The 20,418-nt window shown below is 33.7% G+C and overlaps 1 protein-coding gene across 1 annotated transcript; it reads right to left on the bottom strand.

Annotated features, from left to right (window-relative positions):
* Window positions 1-17,571: 17,571 nt before the first annotated feature.
* LOC143547868 (zinc-finger homeodomain protein 2-like) lies at window positions 17,572-19,055 on the bottom strand. Its single transcript, XM_077039178.1, has 2 exons — window positions 18,581-19,055; window positions 17,572-18,028 (listed from the first exon to the last, which is right to left on the bottom strand). The coding sequence occupies exons 1-2, from the start codon at window positions 19,053-19,055 to the stop codon at window positions 17,694-17,696; spliced, it is 810 nt and encodes a 269-aa protein (XP_076895293.1). The 3' UTR covers window positions 17,572-17,693.
* Between the last annotated feature and the right edge of the window lie 1,363 nt (window positions 19,056-20,418).

The raw sequence follows: 20,418 nt of genomic DNA, 5'->3' as shown, positions 1-20,418 counted from the left end.
TCCGTGGGTACCAAAATCGAGTTATTTGGCTAAGAAACGAAGGATTTATGGGCAAACAGATCTGCAGCGCGATAACTTCGCCTGCAAGATTAAGTTCGCCTGATGAACTTCGCCTTCACGCGTAACTTCGCCTTCAAGCGTAACTTCGCCTAAGGATAACTTCGCCTACGGCCAAGTTCGCCTAAGGATAACTTCGCCTGAAGCCAAGTTCGCCTAAGGTTTAACTTCGCCTGAAGCCAAGTTCGCCTAAGGTTTAACTTCGCCTGAAGCCAAGTTCGCCCGAGGTTTAACTTCGCCTGAAGTGAAGTTCGTTTAGAAAATAAATTAAAAACCTAATGGAAAATGTGTTAAGACAGTTAATGGAAATAAAATTTTTCCAAGCTGACCTGGCAGCTCGACCCCAGCCAGGGGCTCTGCCCCTTGGACCCTGCTAGGGGCTGCCGCCCCTAGACCCCGCTGCCAGGGGCGCTGCCCCCGGACCCCCGTTCGTTGTGGGTAGTAATTAAGACTAGAAAGATGTTATAAGTAGTGATAGTTAAATTGATATGTATACTTGTTATACAGTCAGCCGTGCACAACTGAAGAAAGGGATTACGATCAACGGAGAACGTAACCGTGTTCAGGTGAGTTTCTAGCCCCATTTATGTGTTATGTTTTCGGGGCTGTATGCATACTCAACATGTTTGTTAATACACTTATCCTAAGAGATAAGTGTATGCCTTATGTGGATAATGTGAAATGTATGAATGATTGCTTGATGGTACGTGAACGATCTTCGGATATTGCACGTACTGTCAGGTTGTAACGCTATGTATAAGGTAAGTATGTTATGTATGTTTATGTGTATGACCATGATAGAGATAATAGAAGAAAGAAATGATAATGTATGGTTGTATGGTTACGAAAAGGGTACCGAGCCCTAATAATACTCGAGGTATGATGTATGGTTGTATGGTAACGAAGAGGGAATCGAACCCTACTAATATTCGAGAACTAGGGAACCGAACCCTACTAATATTTCGAGGAAGAAGGGTACCGAGCCCTAATAATACTCGAGGAAAGAGGGTACCGAGCCCTAATAATACTCGAGGAAAGAGGGTACCGAGCCCTAATAATACTCGAGGAAAGAGGGTACCGAGCCCTAATAATACTCGAGGAATGTAGGGCGTAATGCTCTTTATAACGTAAGATATGAAAGTAAGTTAATACAAAAGAAAGTAAGAAAGTATGAAAGTAAGAAAGTATGAATGTAAGAAAGTATGAAAGTATGAAAGTATAAAAGTATGAATGAAAGAATATAATGTTATGTGAATGGTATGATTATGTGATTATCTAGAACTCACTCAGCGTAGCTGACTTTTAGTATGCACGCAGGTGAGTAGGATGAGGCAGCTCGCTTGAGGAGACACATGGCACTGAACAAGAATCTGGCATCTGAAGACTTATGATGTTTTAATTTAATGCTTTAATGTTGAAAGACAAAGGATGTTTTGAGACAAGTTATGAATTATGTAAAGTTTTATGAAAGTTTTATTTTCCGCGTAAATGTTTTAATTAACTCTGATATTTAGAACTGTGTTTATGAGTAAATCCAACACGAAAGTAGGGCTACCGGTAACGGGGCCTTACAGTATAAATTCAAGGATTTGGGTTACTACACTATGTTGTGTTAAAGCAGGTACAAATGAGGAGAAAAAGTTGCTCAAGTGTGTTCAGATGAAAAGGAACAAGAGAGTCAATGCGGGAAGTCAACAACCAAGAATTGATAAAGAAAAATGGAATTTTAAACTGGGTCTACCGTAGCTTACGGTAGCCACCGTAAGCTACGCTAGGGGTTTACCGTAAAAAGCCACCGTAGATAGACACTTTCCACCGTAAGAACTTCAGGGCTACCGTAGCTTACGGTAGCCACCGTAGCTTACTGTAGCCTCAGCATTTTAATGTCGGTTACAACTCGAAAAATGGGTTTTAAAGGACTTTTGGGTTCCATTCTTGGAGATTCCGAACTAGACAATTGGTGTGGGTGATTTTGGTGCCTTGGAACAATATTTTGGGTGTTTCTAATTGAAGATTAACATCATAATCTTGGATTACTTCGGATTAAACTTGGTATGATGATTTCAATTATGTGTGGCTAAGACTTCTAGTATTTCTCTTGTTTGTAAGGTTATTGCAATACTCTTTTTGTTTATTGTTCTTGCACTTGGATTGATTATCGAATCGTTTAGATTAATATAATCATGTTGTTTGTTTGATTGTTTGTAATTTGTCATATCGTTTAACCTAGTTTCGTTCTATACGTTCTTGGTGTTGTTGACAATCGAGATTTAGTAGAAGAAATTAGGGTTAAGATTATATTGATTGATTACCAAGTAACGACCTCGCGTTCTAGGAATCCGAGTACTTAGTTCTTGATTAATCACAAACAAGTACACTTACACGAAATCAAGATATTATGATTTATCCATTGAACTTAAACAAAAGAGTTGCGTAACAACCGAACTCCAAGAGGAATGCTCATTTAATCAATTTTTTACAACCTTCGTTTCGTTTATTTAGTTTATAAAATCAAATCAAAACCAACTTGAGAATTATTTTTTTTATCATTTACATTTATAATAGCTAATTGTTGAGCTACTCTATTAACACATATTCCACAAACTCCTCGTGTTCGACACCCACTTACCGCTATCTAGTTAGTTGTAATTGGTTTATTTTTGTGCGAGTCTTCGACCTCGTGTCAATAACCTTCCATAGTAAATCTTTAAACAGTACATAGACGTATTCACGTCATAAAACATATAAAAAGGTTGGACGTATTCACCTTATAATCAATGTGTCTCACTGATAATTGCCTGATCTTTATCTCGGACCTATAGTACGAGAATAATATTTCATAAATAACTAGATCTACAAATCTAGCTTTAGACCTTTAGTCTATTTACATAACCTTTACCTTGATGTTCTTTTCTTTTAGAAAACACATATGTATACTACGTTTCTTCATCATGAAGAAACGCATATATATATCTAATTTCTTCTTTCATAAGAAATATATTTACACAATAATAAAGAATAATATTTTATCCATAATCTTATTACAATTACTTATCTGATCAAGGTATTGACTATATTCCTGACTAAGGTCTAAGCCATATAAAATAATAATAAAATAATAACTTAAGCATAACCTCTACCTTATGCGGGTATTTTATTTTCCTAAGCTTTGAGCGGACAACACTTCTATTTCCTTATCACGTACTGAAGCTTAAACCGTCAGAACCTTGTTTCGAACTCTCTTAACACATCTACGGGTCGTTAAAACTTCAGTTCTTGCACGAATTACAACAAATCGGAACCACGGAACCTCACACAAGTCGGGCATGTCTCCCAAGGTTGTGTGTGTGAAAGTGAGTGTGAAAATAGGATGAGAAGGCTTCAAACCCGTAGCCCCCTTTTATAAGCAAAGTTTTGACCACCATCGCGTAGCGCGATGGGGTTTTCCCCCTGGCCATCGCGTAGCGCGATGCCGCAATCCATCAGAGGTTGCCACGTGTTGACATGTGATTGATCCGGTTACTTAACCGGGTCATCGCGTAGCGCGATACCCCCTTCCTTCTGGACCATCGCGTAGTGCGACGCCCCTTTTTTTAAACTCATGGGAAACTGCATCGCGTAGCGGGATGATCTAATTTGTATACCCATCGCGTAGCGCGATGGGTCTGGAAATCAGAGTTTTTATTTTTAGTCTTTGAACTTTAGTATCATGTCACTTCTTGGTCTATCTTCCACAGTTCAAAAACACTAAAGCGGCCCTTAGGCGGCTCGCGGCGATGCGAGCGTGTGAAATGCAAAGCGCGCTATCAAAGCGTCACATTGCGCCCATCGCCCTTCACCCGAGCCCGTGCCCGAGCCCGTGCCCGTGCGCGTGCGCGTCGAGTGCTTCGCACCCTCCGCTAGGACTAGTGAGATTGGTTAGCCACATAAGAACATTACCATGAAAAACTCCTTCCTTATAAAGTGCTTTCATTTCTTTTCTACTTTTCATGTGGGATGGAGTTTCCATACTTATTTTCCTTAACATAAACGTGCATTCATTTCTTTACTTTATTTTTCTCATTACTTATCTTATGAATATTTTTGGTCCTTCATTTTAAATTTTGTCAAATTTGGACCAAAATTTTGTGGGTGTTACATATATAAATATTTGATTGACTCTTTAAGACAAACACCCTGTTCATCTTATAAAGTATAAATATATTTTGACTGATTGTAAAGGTTTAATGTATTCACCTGTGTTTGTTTGTCTGAATGATGTGTTGATCTCGTTTGAAAACCTTTATGAATAAATGATGATTGACCTATCATAAAATAGGTTTATATAAATACGCGGATCATCTCTTGATCCAGATATAGACCTTTATTCTGATTTTGATAGCTTTAAACCTTGATTGATCATTGTTTGAATAAAATAATTATACATGTGATTTTCTATTTGTTTACCAATTATGTGCTGAGTTTCTTCATCATGAAGAAACATCTATTGATATGTTTCTTCTTCAAGATAAAACATTGAATGACTATAACTTTTGTATATAAAATCTTATGTTTCTTAATCACGAAGAAACATAAATTTTAACTATATTTCTTGCATGTAATGTTTCTTAATTGTGAAGAAACAATATTTCAACTATGACTTGTGAATTTTATATCTCTTAATCATAAAGAAATATTATTTTTAATATATCCTTTGTATGTGAATGCTTACGTTTCTTATGTACGAAGAAATATTAATTTGACCATAACTTCTACTTATGAAAAGTTAAATTATTGCTTAAATGTGATCAAGGTTCGGGCTATACCTTCGACTATGGTCTAAGCCATATTATATAATAATGAAAATGATGACTTAAGCAGAATCCCTACCTTACACGGGTGTTTGGAGTTTAATACCTATGATTGATCGAGCAAGACTTCTACTCTATATCGCGTTCTAGAGCTTAGACCGTCAGAGCTTGGCACGTATTACGAGAACCGGCACGCAAAACGATACGAAATATGTGAGTTGTGATGTGATTGATGTCATTTGGAATGTGCCGTATGCCTTCCTGTTTATAGTAACTTTTGGACTTCTTCGCGTTGCGTGAAGGATGAAGAGTATGGCGGTTCGCGTCGCGCGAACTGGCCTTAAGTTTGCTGAGTCATCGATAGGGTTGGCACGTGTCTACACGTGTCGCACATGCAGAATAGGTTCTTCGCGTCGCGCGAAGAAATTCAATCTTGGTACTTCGCGTCGCGCGAAGATGCTTAAAGTCGGTTTAATTATTTTGTCTTTCACGTAGCGCGAAGTCCTTGAACCTGATCTGTTCGCGTAGCGTGAAGGATAAATTTTCAGGGTTTCACTTTTAGCCCTTGTACTATCCAAAAATACTAAAGCGGCTCTTATGCGGCTCACGGCGATGCGAGCGTGCGAAGTGCAAAGTGCGCCATCAAAACGCCACATTACGCCCATCGTCCGGGTTCGAGTCCGTGTCCGTGCGCGTCGTGTGCTTCACACCTTCCGCTAGGACTAGGGAGAGTGGTTTGCCACATAAGAACATTATTATGGAAACTCTCTTCCTTATAAATAGCTTTCAATTGTTTTCTTCTTTCCATATGAGATGAAAGTTACCATTCCTATTCATACCCATATGGAATGCTTTCATTTTCTTCCATTGTTCCATGTGGGATGGAATTTTTCTCATTTCATTCTTAAAATGAGATGCTTTGTGTTTCTTATCTCTTTTCTTTCTCTTTACTTGTTATAAGAATATTTTTAATCCTTCAACTTTCAAAGTTGACATTTTTAGTCCAAAATAATTATGGGATTTTCTAGGATGTTGCAATTGGTGTTTGATGAGACCCATATCTGTGAATTCGGGTCAAACGCATGAGAAACCATCATTTACAAATAAAGCAATCTGGTGGCTTGAGAGAAACTAGGGAGGTTTCGTTTATATATATTAAAATTAAGATATATATATATATATATATATAGGATCAGAATCATATGAGAAATTTTTATGAATTGAGAACTATGAGAACCATTTTGGAACACAAGAAAACCCAAAAATAAAAAAAAAATCATAAAACAAAAAAAACACACAAAAATAAAAAAAAACAAAGTTCTTATTTATCATCCTGATTTCTAAAAAAATCTCGGTTTAGCTAAATTACACATATATGTATAATACGTACATATATGTACACATATGTTTTTTTCCTACACACATATGTATAATTTAATGTAAATGTGTAGGTCCCCCCCCCCCCCGCCCCGGGGCGTCGCCGATCGATACGAGATCTACACGAGGTCTAGGAGTGCTGAATCCTCCTAGACTCGTTTATGGTGTAGAAGACGAAGAACACGATTATACACAAACACATACACGAACAAACACACGAATGGAATAAACACAACTGCAGATCTTTTATATCATAACCGAAACACTTACATACCAAACACGAAAACAAAGACACGGCCGACCCGAGGTGAGCTCTACCTCGGGTCGTCCCTCACGACTCTCACTCTCGGTTTCTCTCTAGACAAATAAACTGTAACACAAAACTCTAAATTTCTGGATACTCAAACCTAAACAAGAAACGTATATATATATCGAAACAACTTCGCGGGCTTGGGCTTGGGCCAGTAGGCGAAGTTGTTCTAACTTCGCCTATGGCAGAAGTTGTTACAACTTCGCCTACGGCAGAAGTTGTTACAACTTCGCCTACGACGAAGTTGTTATAACTTCGCCTATGGCGAAGTTGTCCTAACTTCGTACATCGTTTCCGCTGATCAGAATTGCATAGCGACGGTCACAAAATGCACCAATAGACTCCCCTTTGACCGTTGCTCTCAATTCTAACAAACACAAAAGATCATCTGTTACAAAACATGCACCAACAGACTCCCTTTTAACTGATGATCTTCTGTTTGCCCTTCAACCAGCCGTGTCTGAAACTGTCTTGTAGCTTCACAAATCTACCAATCACCCAGCGTCTTCCAGATCAGATCTCCCCTTCAGTGTAAGCTTCTCCGACTAAATAGATTGAGGTCTTTGAAATGCATGCATCCCCGTGCCTAATTAATCATCTCAACCAATCACGTGAGTCCTTCTGACTTCACAACACGTGAAGTTGGGCTCCCTCCACAACTTCACCAACACGTCGGCATACAATAAGGTTTAATCTTCAACTACTCAGCATCAAGTGATCAATTTCATCACAAAACCACCTTGACAGAATCTAACACACATGACCATTAATTAATCCGAAGCATCTTCAATCACCAGGGATAACGATCAAGAACATAAACACTTTAATTCCCGATTAAATCCAACTTGTTCCAGAATTTTCACTTTAATAAATAAGCATCACGTTTCAGGATCCAATTCTCGAACGCCTTGAAAATAACATAAATAATATGCTCTGACCGCAATCCTGTAATGACGAAAACCTTCGGTTCAATTTGACTTTCTTCAGTTGGTCAACCTCAAACAACAACTATTTCATTGCCCACAAACACCCAAATATGTGTCAATATCCAGTTTCAATCAATATCCCATTCACAACCTCAACTCCAAATCCAGAGTTGACACGTATTTGTTCACACGTAAGACCAAGAGATAACAAGCTTCACTCGTTGACGGAACAACGTCTTCGGTCTCACAATAATCGTGTACACCTGGCCAAACAGACGAAAACTCCAAACACTTTTTTTTTTTTTTAACTTCGCCTAAAGTCAACTTCGCCCCTCCTTAACTTCGCCTGTCCATAACATCGCCTGACAGATAACTTCGCCTGAGATAAGCGAACTTGTGAGGTAGGCGAAGTTGTGAATAACTTTGCTTAACCTTATATCTTCGCCTAAACCCTAAAATTTAAGCGACAACTTCGCCTGATCCCCATAACTTCGCCTGCGGCGCTGATCGGCCAGAAACACATCAGAAACGTGCCAGAAACACCAAAACGCAGATCTCGAACCATAGCATAAGAGCCTAAGGCTCTGATACCACTTGTAGGTCCCCCCCCCCCCCGCCCCGGGGCGTCGCCGATCGATACGAGATCCACACGAGGTCTAGGAGTGCGGAATCCTCCTAAACTCGTTTATGGTGTAGAAGACGAAGAACACGATTATACACAAACACATACACGAACAAACACACGAATGGAATAAACAAATCTGCAGATCTTTTATATCATAACCGGAACACTTACATACCAAACACGAAAACAAAGACACGGCCGACCCGAGGTGAGCTCTACCTTGGGTCGTCCCACACGACTCTCACTCTCGGTTTCTCTCTAGACAAATAAACTGTAACACAAAACTCTAACTTTCTGGATACTCAAACCTAAACAAGACACGTATATATATATCGAAACAACTTCGCGGGCTTGTGCTTGGGCCAGTAGGCGAAGTTGTTCTAACTTCGCCTACGGCAGGAGTTGTTACAACTTCGCCTACGGCAGGAGTTGTTACAACTTCGCCTACGGCGAAGTTGTCCTAACTTCGTACATCGTTTCCGCTGATCAGAATTGCATAGCGACGGTCACAAAATGCACCAACAAAATGATAATGTACATATGTGTAAATTACGTAACTAGAGATTAAATGAAAGTATACATATGTGTATAGGTATAATACGAATTAACAAAATTATTTTTTAATGAAACCATAATGAAATATAAGAATTTTGGTTTTTTTTTACTTTTTTAAAATTTTCATTTTTTTTGTCATATAATTTTTTAAAGGTTTTTTTAGTGGTTCAAAATGGTTCTCAAAGTTCTTAATTCGCCAATGGTTCTCTTAGGATCCTTACTATATATATATATATATATATATATAGGGGAAGGTTATTATACAAATTAAATTAACCTACTAAACATACAAATAAAATAGTGTAATTATAGTTCTCAAGTAGAATAATTATGTTATAAAAAATAAATAGTGTAATAATAATTACACTACTCATAAACATAATTACACTACTAACAAAGATATTTACACTACACTATTACCTCAAATTACGCTACTTGTTTCACCTAAAGTAATTATTTTGTAAGTAGAGTAAGTGTACTATCTGCTTCTTCTTCTATAAATTACGCTACTTGTTTCAACTAGAGTAATTATATTGTAGGTAGAGTAATTATTGACTGTGCTTCTTTTCTTTTTGTTTCAACTAAAGTAATTATTTTGTATGTAGAGTAGTTGTAAATCTGCTTCTTCTTCCATAAATTACACTATTTGTTTCAACTAGAGTAATTATATTGTAGGTAGAGTAATTGTTCAATCATCATCATCTTCATCATTATCTTCTTCTTCAAATATCCATGGCCATTTTCTTCTATAGGAAAATTTAGTTAGCTTCAACTGATACATTTTCTTCTATTAGAAAATTCAATTAGCTTCAACTGATACATTACTTCATTTAGTAGATTCAATTGAGCAATAAATGATTCGCAAAATGATTCAATTTGATCCACAAAATTGTAACCTAGGAATGAACAACGACAATACGAAATGAAGATCGACGAGGTTCAGTGGCCAGAATCTGACAGATGCGGATGGTGACGAAATTGATAAGCCATTGACGATGGGGAGTTTGAGGCAGAGACATGGGGGCTGACGAATCAATTGAATTAAGCGCAGTCGGTTGACGTGGTGGCCGAAGGATCAATTGAATTAACGGAAGCGGTTGGCATGTAGGGAATTGAGAAATTGTTGGCCGTCATCCTTTATTTTAGGCTTTCTTCACTTCGTACGCTTAGCAAGTAATTTTGATTTGAATCATTTATCACGTAATGTACGATAATCTATTAATGTACGATAATCTATTAATGTATTGAATCATTTATCTCTCTCTCTTTCTTTCTTTCTTTCTCTCTCTCTCTCTCTATAAAAATATATATATAGGGAGAGGATATATATATATAGGGAGAGGATCAAGAGAAAACTCACCTTTAGAGAGAAAACTAAAAAACTCATAAAAACTCCTAAAGAATTATTTTTAATTAAAAATAAAAAATATTTTCAAAATTCTGTTTTAGCCATTATTCTTATATTTTCTTATATTTCACTCGAAAAATATAAAAAGAAATAAAAAAACAAAAAAAACCGTTGTAATGCACATACGTATTACTGTGCGATACCGTTGTATTACACATATGTATTTTTGAGTTTAATAGTGTTTTATTGCATATATTCAATATTTGTGTATTGTATATGTGTAGTAGTATTGTATTATATGGAAAAAAATAATAATAAAATAAAAGTCGATGTGGTGCACATGTACGTTAATGTTGTATTACACATACGTACTAATGTGTATTCGATGTGTGTATTAGTCTTATATTGTATACATACAATAGTGTGTATCAAATATGTGCAATAGTGTTGTATTCTATGCAATACAAACACTTTTGCATATATGCAATGCACACTATTACATATGCGCACTATACCGACGAGGTTACCGACAAGTTTTTTTTTTTGAACCAATAACAACATATAAGAATAATGGAAAAAAAAACTTCCAAAATTTTTTTTTTAAAAAGTTAAAAATAGTTTTTTAGGAGTTTTTAAAATTTCTTTTTAAGAGGACTTTTCACTAGAACCCACCCATATATATATATATATATATATATATATATATATATATATATATATATATATAAACGAAACCCTTAAAATCCTATGTGTCGCGATGTGGTCGCTCCCCCTTTATGGAAGCTACCAGATTGCTTGATTTTTAAATGGAGGCATCTCATTGGTTTAACCCAAATTCATTAGTATGGGTCTTACCAAAACCAGATAGCTCTTAAACGGGTTATAACATCTCATTAAATTAAAAATTAATCTTAACAATTATTTGATGTGAAAATCCTATAAAATAGGGATATACTAAAATTTAATATCCAATTTAAAAAGAAAAAGATATTATTTATAATTAATAAACAATTTTATAGTAAAAAACATAAGCGGGTTATGGGTCACCAAATTCAGATAGCTTTTAAACGGGTTATAACATATCATTTATTTATGAAACCCTTTCATCATCAAACCCTAAGTATATTATTAACTTTCTTACAATAAAGAAAATTAAAATTCAAAAATAAATATTAAAAAAGAAAAAAAATGTAAAACAACTATTCTTTCAAGCCATCAGATTGCTTTATTTGTAAATGAAGGCTTCTCACGCATTTGACCCGAATTCACGGATAAAGATCTCACCAAACCCAGATAGCTCTTAAACGGGTTAAAACATCTTATTATATTAAAAATTAATCTCATCAAATATTTGATATGAAAATCTTATAAAATAGGGATATATTAAAAATTAATATCCTATTTTATTAGAAAAAAGATATTATTTATAATTAAGAAATAATTTTATAATAAAGAAAATAAACGGGTAATGGGTATCAACAAACCTAGATAGCTTTTAAACCAGATTATAACATAACATTTATTTGTGAAACCATTTCATCATCAAACCTCAAGTATATTAATTATTAACTTTCTTACAATAAATAAAACTAAACTCCAAATATACATATATAAATATTAAAAACGAATAATGTAAAACAACCCCCGTAGGATTTTAATTTTCTTTATTGTAAGAAAGTTAATATTTATATATTTTTAATTTTAATTTTATTTATTGTAAGAGAGTTAATTATACACTTAGGGTTTAATAATAAAAGAGTTTCACAAATTAATGAGATGTTAGAACCCGCTTAAAAGATATCTGGGTTTGGTGAGACACATGATCCGCCCCGTATTATGTGGGTTGTTTTACATTTTTAGTTTTTTAATATTTTTATATTTTAGATTTTAATTTTCTTTATTGTAAAAAAGTTAATAATATACTTATGGGGTTGTAAAAGGGTTCAAATAAGAATAAGAAGTTTCGTAAGAATGATAAGAGCCAATAGATTTTTGACATGTGGCATTATAAATCTATGGTGAAAGAATAATTCTAGGAAACTATATCGATTATAAAAGTGAAAGAGTAATTCAAATAAACTATGTCGGTTTTTGGTAAATTTAAATCTCAACCATTGATTAACATGATCCAATGACTATGATCTATTCTTATTCTTCCTAGAAAACTCTCTTTTTATTTTAACCTACCCCTAAAAGGGTTCAAATAAGAATAAGGAGTTCCTAAGAATGGTAAGAGCCTATATATATATATATATATATATGGAGAGGATCAAGAGAAAACTCACCTTTAAAGAGAGAACTTAAAAACTCCTAAAGAATTATTTTTAATTAAAAATAAAAAAATATTTTTAAAATTCTGTTTTAGCCATTATTCTTATATTTTCTTATATTTCACTTGAAAAATATAAAAAAAACAAAAAAAAAACGCTGTAATACACATATGTATTACTGTGCGATACCGTTGTATTACACACTAGATTAGAGCCCGTGTTCCACACGGGTGAAAAATATAATAAAAATAAAAAATTATTATATGTAATACGTAAATTTATTTGTTTCATATAATAAATTTTATTTATGACTTTTTTTATTAAGTTTTTGATATATTATGCACTATAATTTTAAGTTAAAAACCAAATCTTGATGTTTGATTTATTTCAAATAAAATGTTCATACCGATTTTTCTATATTAAATATTGTGTTTATAAAAATGATATTTATAACAAAATGTTGTCACAGATTTAAAAACTAAATTTAAAAAGACTAAGGTTTTGTTGTAAAAGAAAACAAATAAAAATATATTATATTTTAAAATAAAGAAAGAAACGGCGAACAATCTTAAATGGTTGTGTTAAAGAGATTTGAGAAGACAGTGTCATATTGTGAATTATGAAAATGTTATCAATTAAATATAATTTTTTTTTTGATACTTGAAGAAAAATTACATTTACATATGTTAAGTCAAAAAATCAAACACAACTACCATTTTAGTAGAGTTGGTAAGTATATTTGTTCTGAAACATGAGGTCTTGGGTTCGAAACTCGTATCACCCAATAATATATTTTTCAAAATTTTATAAAGCCTTACGGGTCATAGGGTATAATAGGAAAACGGGTCATGAGTATAATAGGAAATAGTGACATGGCATCTACTTGACATCCTATGTGGAGTGTCTATTTAAATGCCATGTGAAAAACTTATGTTGCTTTAATAGTATAGTTAGATTAGATGTGCATTACTATGTATTTTTGAGTTTAATAGTGTTTTATTGCATATATTCAATATTTGTGTATTGTATATGTGTAGTAGTGTTGTATTATATGAAAAAAATAATAATAAAATAAAAGTCAATGTGGTGCACAAGTGCGTTAATTTTGTATTACACATACGTACTAATGTGTATTCGATGTGTGTATTAGTCTATTGCATATATACAATGGTGTGTATCAAACATGTGCAATAGTGTTGTATTCTATGCAATACAAACACTTCTGCATATATGCAATGCAGACTATTACACATGCGCACTATACTGACGAGGTTACCGACAAGGTTTTTTTTTTTTTTTTTTTTGAACCAATAACAACATATAAGAATAATGGAAAAAAAAGAAACTTCAAAATTTTTTTTAAAAAAAAAGTTAAAAATAGCTTTTTAGAAGTTTTTAAGTTTTCTCTTTAAAAGGAGTTTTCACTAGAACCCACCCCTATATATATAGGATTAGGTTCATTTCAGAAGTGTCTTATGGCGAGAAGTGCGAGAAGAGATTCTAACCAATCACATATTTTCTTTTTTATTATTTATTTATTTATATGCAAGGGTATATTAATGAAATATAAAGTATTTTGTTTTGTAACTTATACTCATTGATGGTTTAATAATTAATGATAAGTTACTAGCAAATGGTAAGTTACAAATTATTATTATTATTTTCTATTTCATATGAAATTTGAACCATTGAAATCTATTTGATCAAAAATCATTTTATTTTAAAAATGGCTAATTATTATTATTGAAGTGGTAACTGATCTTGATAATGTGTGTAGGTACGTGTGTAGGTACCTACATCAATATATACTACAAGACAAAGGATATATCGTTCACATGTACATGAAAATCAAAACACTTACTATTCTCTTCATACATGATGTTGGTACTATGTACCTACATCAACATGTAGGTACATATGTAGCTACCTACATCAATATGTTCTCTTCATATATGATGTAGGTACCTACACACGTACCTACATCAATATATTCTCTTCATACGCTTACTACATCAATTTATTCTTTTCATACATGATGTAGGTATCTACATCAATATGCATATGTGTAGGTACGTATATCAACATGTAGGAACGTATCTACATCAATATGCACATGTGTATCAATCTCATATGGAAAGTCGGATTTCATGCAGAGTTATGTCAAGAGATTTGGGAGTGAAACAAGGTTTGCATAAGTTACCTATTTTATCTCTACAGCATTCTGACGACTTTATCCTTTTAAACCTAATATCTGGTCAAATATTCAAAGTATTTACAATAATACCATCTTGTGTTTTAAGCCATTGATTTGTGTATTGAATGGTTGAGATTCATTTCTCGCGCTTCTCGCTCTAATATCACTTCTTGCATGATTCATCCCCTATATATATAGGCAAAGTATAGAATGAAAACCAATTTGAGTTGTGAAAATTGATGAAAACCCTATGTAACATCGTTTTTTTTTTGTTTTTATTACACATGTAATATATGTTGTAACATTTAATACAAAACATCGAAAACTTAAAAAAAAAATATTTTGCTATTTTTTTTACATTTTTTACTAATTTTTATATATGTTTTCAGGAGAGAGAAAGTGTAAATTAACTTTTACGTTTTTTATAACTTTAATTGTTGACCTCAAAATTTAATCTTTAATTAAAAACATGTGGTTGAGAATGAGTTTCTAGAGTTTTCACAACTTAAGTGAGTTTTTATTCTAACCTAACCCTATATATATAGGGAAGTTATCATACAAAGTAAAAAATGGTACTAAACGTGCGAACTGAACAAAAATTGAAACTTTGACGGGGGCATAATTGTAAATAACAGGACATTGATTCTTCACGCTCCACAAATAAACATTGCTCGACGTCTTCATCAAATTTAATTGCTTCTCAAATTGTTTCCCAAATTCCATCAAAATCGCTCGTTATCTTCATCAAATTATTTTGATTTTAGAATTAGAATCATTTGCCATACACTTCAATTTGAGTTTTGGGATCGTTTAATTGAGCCCATGTAATGCAATAACCAGTTGATTAAAGATTTTGAAGTTTTTAGTGTTTTTAAAGAATGTTCAGATGTAGAAGATGATATGATAATTACTCTATTTGTATAACTAGAGTAATTATGAAATCAAACAAATTATGAACCTCCTTATTTCACAAATTACTCTACTTACAGATGCTGTTACTCTACTTGTAATATATAATTACGCTACTTGAAAATGAAAATTATTCTATTTGTAACAAAATTACACTAATTGTAATTGAAAATTACTCTACTTATAATAAAATTACACTACTTGTAATTGAAAATTACTCTACTTATAATATAAATTACACTATTTGAAATTGAAAATTACTCTAATATTATGTTTACTAACAATACTGCTTACATAATTACTCTACTTATGACAAAAATTACTCAATTTACATGTTTAGGTCATAACATCCAATAATATAATCACTCTACTTAGGAAAATAATTACTCTAGTTATTATATGAAAACCTTTGAAGTGTAATACCCAGCAGCATATCATACTCTGTTTTTTGAATTTTTGGTTGTTTTAAAATATCTTTTTTGAAAGCTTTAAATCATCAATCAATTTCATTTGCAAAAAGCTTTATTTGTTCAATTAGTTCAATTCACAAGCTTCAAATTGATGGTTTGGTACAATTTCCAAGCATCAATTCATCTATGTTGTGAACTTTTGTTCATGAAATTGATTTCTTTATATTGATTGATTGATTACGTATTTACAATAAGCGATTGATTTGGTATTTCAAATGATCAATTAAGTGTTTTATAATTGATTGACTGCTTTGAAAGCTTTAATTGCTTGATGTGTTTGAAGCAGGAAGAAGAAAGAGATAAAACCATTTAATTACAAAAATGCCATCGCCATAAATTTGTGAAATCTTCAATTAGCACGTTTTGTACAATATTTTAATTTGTATTTGATCCAAACACTATATATATATATGTGTGTGTGTGTGTGTGTGTATGTGTATATATGTGTGTGTGTATATATATATATGTATATCATCAAGTTGAACGTTAGTGTCGGAAAAAGTCAGCAGGTTATGGAATGATAGGAAAAAACAACTATTTTATGTGTACATATCGACTAATTGAAATTAATGTATAAAATAATTACTTGTGATTTTATGCAACAATGTTTAGAAACGGCAAGTGACTTTTGTACAAATTTCGATCCATTTAAGTTTATTTGTATAGATGATAAAGTATTACCAATAGAGTCAACCCAATGGACTGGATTTTCGGTGATTAATCCGGTAAAAAGGTAAAAGTAATAAATTTATAATGCCATTGATAAGTCATCGTTGATTACCGATCACATACCATAACACATGGGAAACCGATAATCTTCAATCAATCATGGAAGAACTGTTTCCGACAACAATCAAAATCGATACCTCGTGGCCTCCCATAAGAGATTAAACTCATGTATCTATTTAGTAGACATATTTTCTGTTTTTGAATTTATTCTAGTTAATTAGATACTTTCATGTTTACGGTAAATATTTTTTAGTTTACGGTATACTTTTTTTTAGTTTTGTCTATATTTTATTTACATGTACTAGTTTATAATCCGCAAGTGAGAATTCCGTTGGTGAAACCGCCATGACAACTAAGATCCATTAGTCAATACATGTCGATAATTTGTTGGAAATCAAACCACCCACGTCCTATTTTCTATGAGCGCATATGTGATTTCAACATATGCGCCGCATATGTTATGTGCCCAACATATGCGGCGCATATGATAGTGTGTGTATATATATATAGTTTGTTTGTTTTCATTTGGTTGTAACTTTGATTCCAGAGCAATAAATTTTCTCTATTCTCTGCGTTTCTTTCTTTCCTTTCGTAAATTTATAGTCCATTGGAAAACCAATCAACTTATAACATTTGCTCACCGAATGCCCATTCCTTTTACAGTGAGTACACACCAGAGTTCTTCTATTTTCTCCAGTTCCACCACTGACCGGTCCTCCAGTATTAGCATTAGAGAAGCAGAGGATGCGGTGAAATCAGTGGTGGTCGTGTGAATTTCTCTCACGCATATGTTGAAATCACATATGCGCTCACATTTTCTAACGGAGTATCACCGACAGATGGCTGTCTATATCCGACTTCACAAAGGATTTTCGACGAATCTTTCATATATTTAGGTAGCTAATATACATTATATTGTAACGATCTATTTGCAACTTATTCTATAAAATAATTAGGAACTAAATTGAAAATTAACTTAATTAAACAAAACATATCTAGAATATTCAAATTGAACTCCCCAAATAATGGAACTTAACAAAGATCACAAACAAAACATTAATAAAAGTAAAAACACAATGAAAACCACAACATTACAACATTCTACCGCATTCTAACCAGATAGTACGGTGCAATCATTCAATGGTTTCATTGGAATCTTGAACATGCTTCTTCCCAGAAATGGCTTTATTATTATGCATCCAGACCTTGAGAACTAGTCTTTTAACTCCAACTCCTGCGCAAAATCTTTGAACCTCTGGATCATCTTCTCTTTGTATCCTCCACCCTACTTTTTCTGCAAATTCTAGCATTTTATCCTTCTGATCCTGCGTAAATTTAGTTCTAAACCGCTTTTTTGTCACCCCGTATGGCACCCCCACCGTGAATGGCAGCTCCTCACTAGACGATTCAGTTGCCGCACCGCTTCCCCCGACTCCAGTTTTCACCGGGGAAGCATTTAGTGGCGGATCTGTCAAAAGATTCATATCATATCATATAATATCGTATGTTTTTAGATTATCATACCTTATCCTTATAATAATTAAGTATATATCTGAAGCCACTAGCTAAGTATGCAACTTTTAATACATAGGTAACTCATTTTGGAAAACCAAATTATTGTCAGGAACGACCGTCCACTCTACGCGTAGACACTCTATGCGTAGACGGCCGTCCAGGTTGAATTACAACCACCGTTCAGTTTACATATATGACAATCGTCTGTTATTTATGTCAGAGATGACGTAACTTGTATGTCTCGGACGCCTGTAGGTAGTGTGAGGTCAGATGTCAGACGGTGTGAGGATACATGACCCCTCGTTTAAACTATATTATATCTGACAACGTCTGATGATAAAATGTGTTAAGAATTTTGTAATTAAAGGGTAATAATCTTTGATAAGATATTAAGATGTCATGTCTATTTATATAGTAATATTAATTTACATGTTGGATTTGTTAAAAAAGAAAAAGAAAGAACAAAAAGAAACGAAACATATTTAGATATAATGAGTTACTTTACATGTAGATCCACCAGCAGGAGCATTGACGGAGGATGCCGGCCAGTTGGATTGCTGGCGGTGGTGATGGTGATAGTTGAAGGGCGGTGAAGGTGATGGCAACGCAGGAGGAAGCTGAAGAAAGTGTCCAATGGTTTCTTTACGGTGGAAGTTACGGTGACAATTACAAGCAGCACATTTAAAAGCTTCAAGGGTTCCTTCGTTGCCTGAAGGCATGAACTCGCCGCATCCATCGGTGACATTACCACCGATGTTTGCGGCATGGTTCTTCAAGCACTCTCGGTACCTTGCTGCGGGTGTGGGTGACTTTAAGAGCCTAGATCCGACCGAAATGGGTGTTACCGAAGCTCCAGATCCGGTAAACCGATCTGGGTCGGATCCATGTTCCATGGGTTGTTCGGAGGTGGAGTCATGAATCAAGTGGTGGTTGTTGTATGGGTGTGAAGATGCTATCTCTTTGTTCGTGCCACTCGCCATTAATGTTTCTTGATTAAACCCTAAAAAACATTTTACATGAATTAATAACTAAAATTAACATAGATGCAAACCCTAAAATTGAATTTAGCTAATTTAACAAAGATTTGTTAACAAAGAATTATGGTTGTTTAAAAATAAAGAAGAAGAAGAAGTATACCTGAGAAGCTAGTAGCATAATAAGGTTGTGAAAGGTAGAATTAGGGTTTACTATATACACAGTGAGTGTTTCAGAGGTTCCAACAAGGGACAGCTTGGTTGCTTGAAATGAAGCTAAAAAGTAAAGATGGGGAGGGGAGGGGGAGAGCCGGAGAGAGAGAGGGAGTGGGAAACAGCCCAAGACCAAGAGATGACATAACATGACACTTGAATATGAGTTTTGTTGTTTTGTTTTCTTTGCACTTTGGGAAAATATGAATTCTGAATACTCGGCGGGAACAGTGTCTCTGTTTTTTAAGATCGAGATTTTCTGGATAGAGGAAATGTTTGTTATCGTCTTAGTTTTCTAGAATTAATGAAAAGTTTGTCATTATCTCATCCTAGTAGTGTAGCTTAATTGGGATCTTATACTAGATACGTTTGTTTGTTTATTTGTTACACTTTCTAAAAAAATCATTCGTGTATGGGTGATATTTAGCACATCATTTAGAATTCTTGATTTTTTATCAGCACAAATGTATATTCAATGTTTTCAATTCGTGTTCTTAGAACACACGTGAGCTCTCCATTGAAGATCGATGCTGGTGAGCTTAAAGTGATTGGAGGTTAACATCAAACACCAAATTAGTACCTACTTGAACACCTATTCCATGGTCATGACCAAATAGTCAGTCATTGAGGAACTACTAAAGTCCGAGCGGGTGGTATAAAGAAAAGATAAGTTCTAAGGAAGTGCTAAGATGTTGCCCGAGGAAAGAATTTGGGCCAACACAAAGTTATTGGGGTCATATATATGAAATCATTTGGTCTAAAAAAGATTTCATAAAATAAATCTTGTTTAGGTTACACTATTATAGAAAGTATGTTTATGTACGAGATAACCAAATTAATAACTAATATCTACCATGTATAGTTGCGTACAACGCTAAGGCCATAAGGTATACTCTAACACCCGACATAAGTTAAGATGACATTACACTTTAAACATGCATTAAACTACTCCCTACTAGTATTAAATTTGTTAAAAAGGCCAATGGATTATGCTTTTTACGAGTTAAAAGGAACAATATGCATAATTATGTATTAATTACTAATTAATTTGTTAAAAATTAATAGGAGTATGATGGAGTTAAATGGATTAAACAATTTTCTTTGTATGAGATGGAGTGAAAGAGAGAAAAATAAGTGATGTGAAGCTTATATAAAA

This window comes from Bidens hawaiensis, unplaced genomic scaffold (genome assembly GCF_021521415.1).
Source record: "Bidens hawaiensis isolate Kalapana, Puna unplaced genomic scaffold, B.hawaiensis_p1.1 tig00014849_1, whole genome shotgun sequence".
Taxonomy (NCBI): Eukaryota; Viridiplantae; Streptophyta; class Magnoliopsida; order Asterales; family Asteraceae; genus Bidens; species Bidens hawaiensis.
This window is presented reverse-complemented; position numbering and strand designations above follow the sequence as displayed.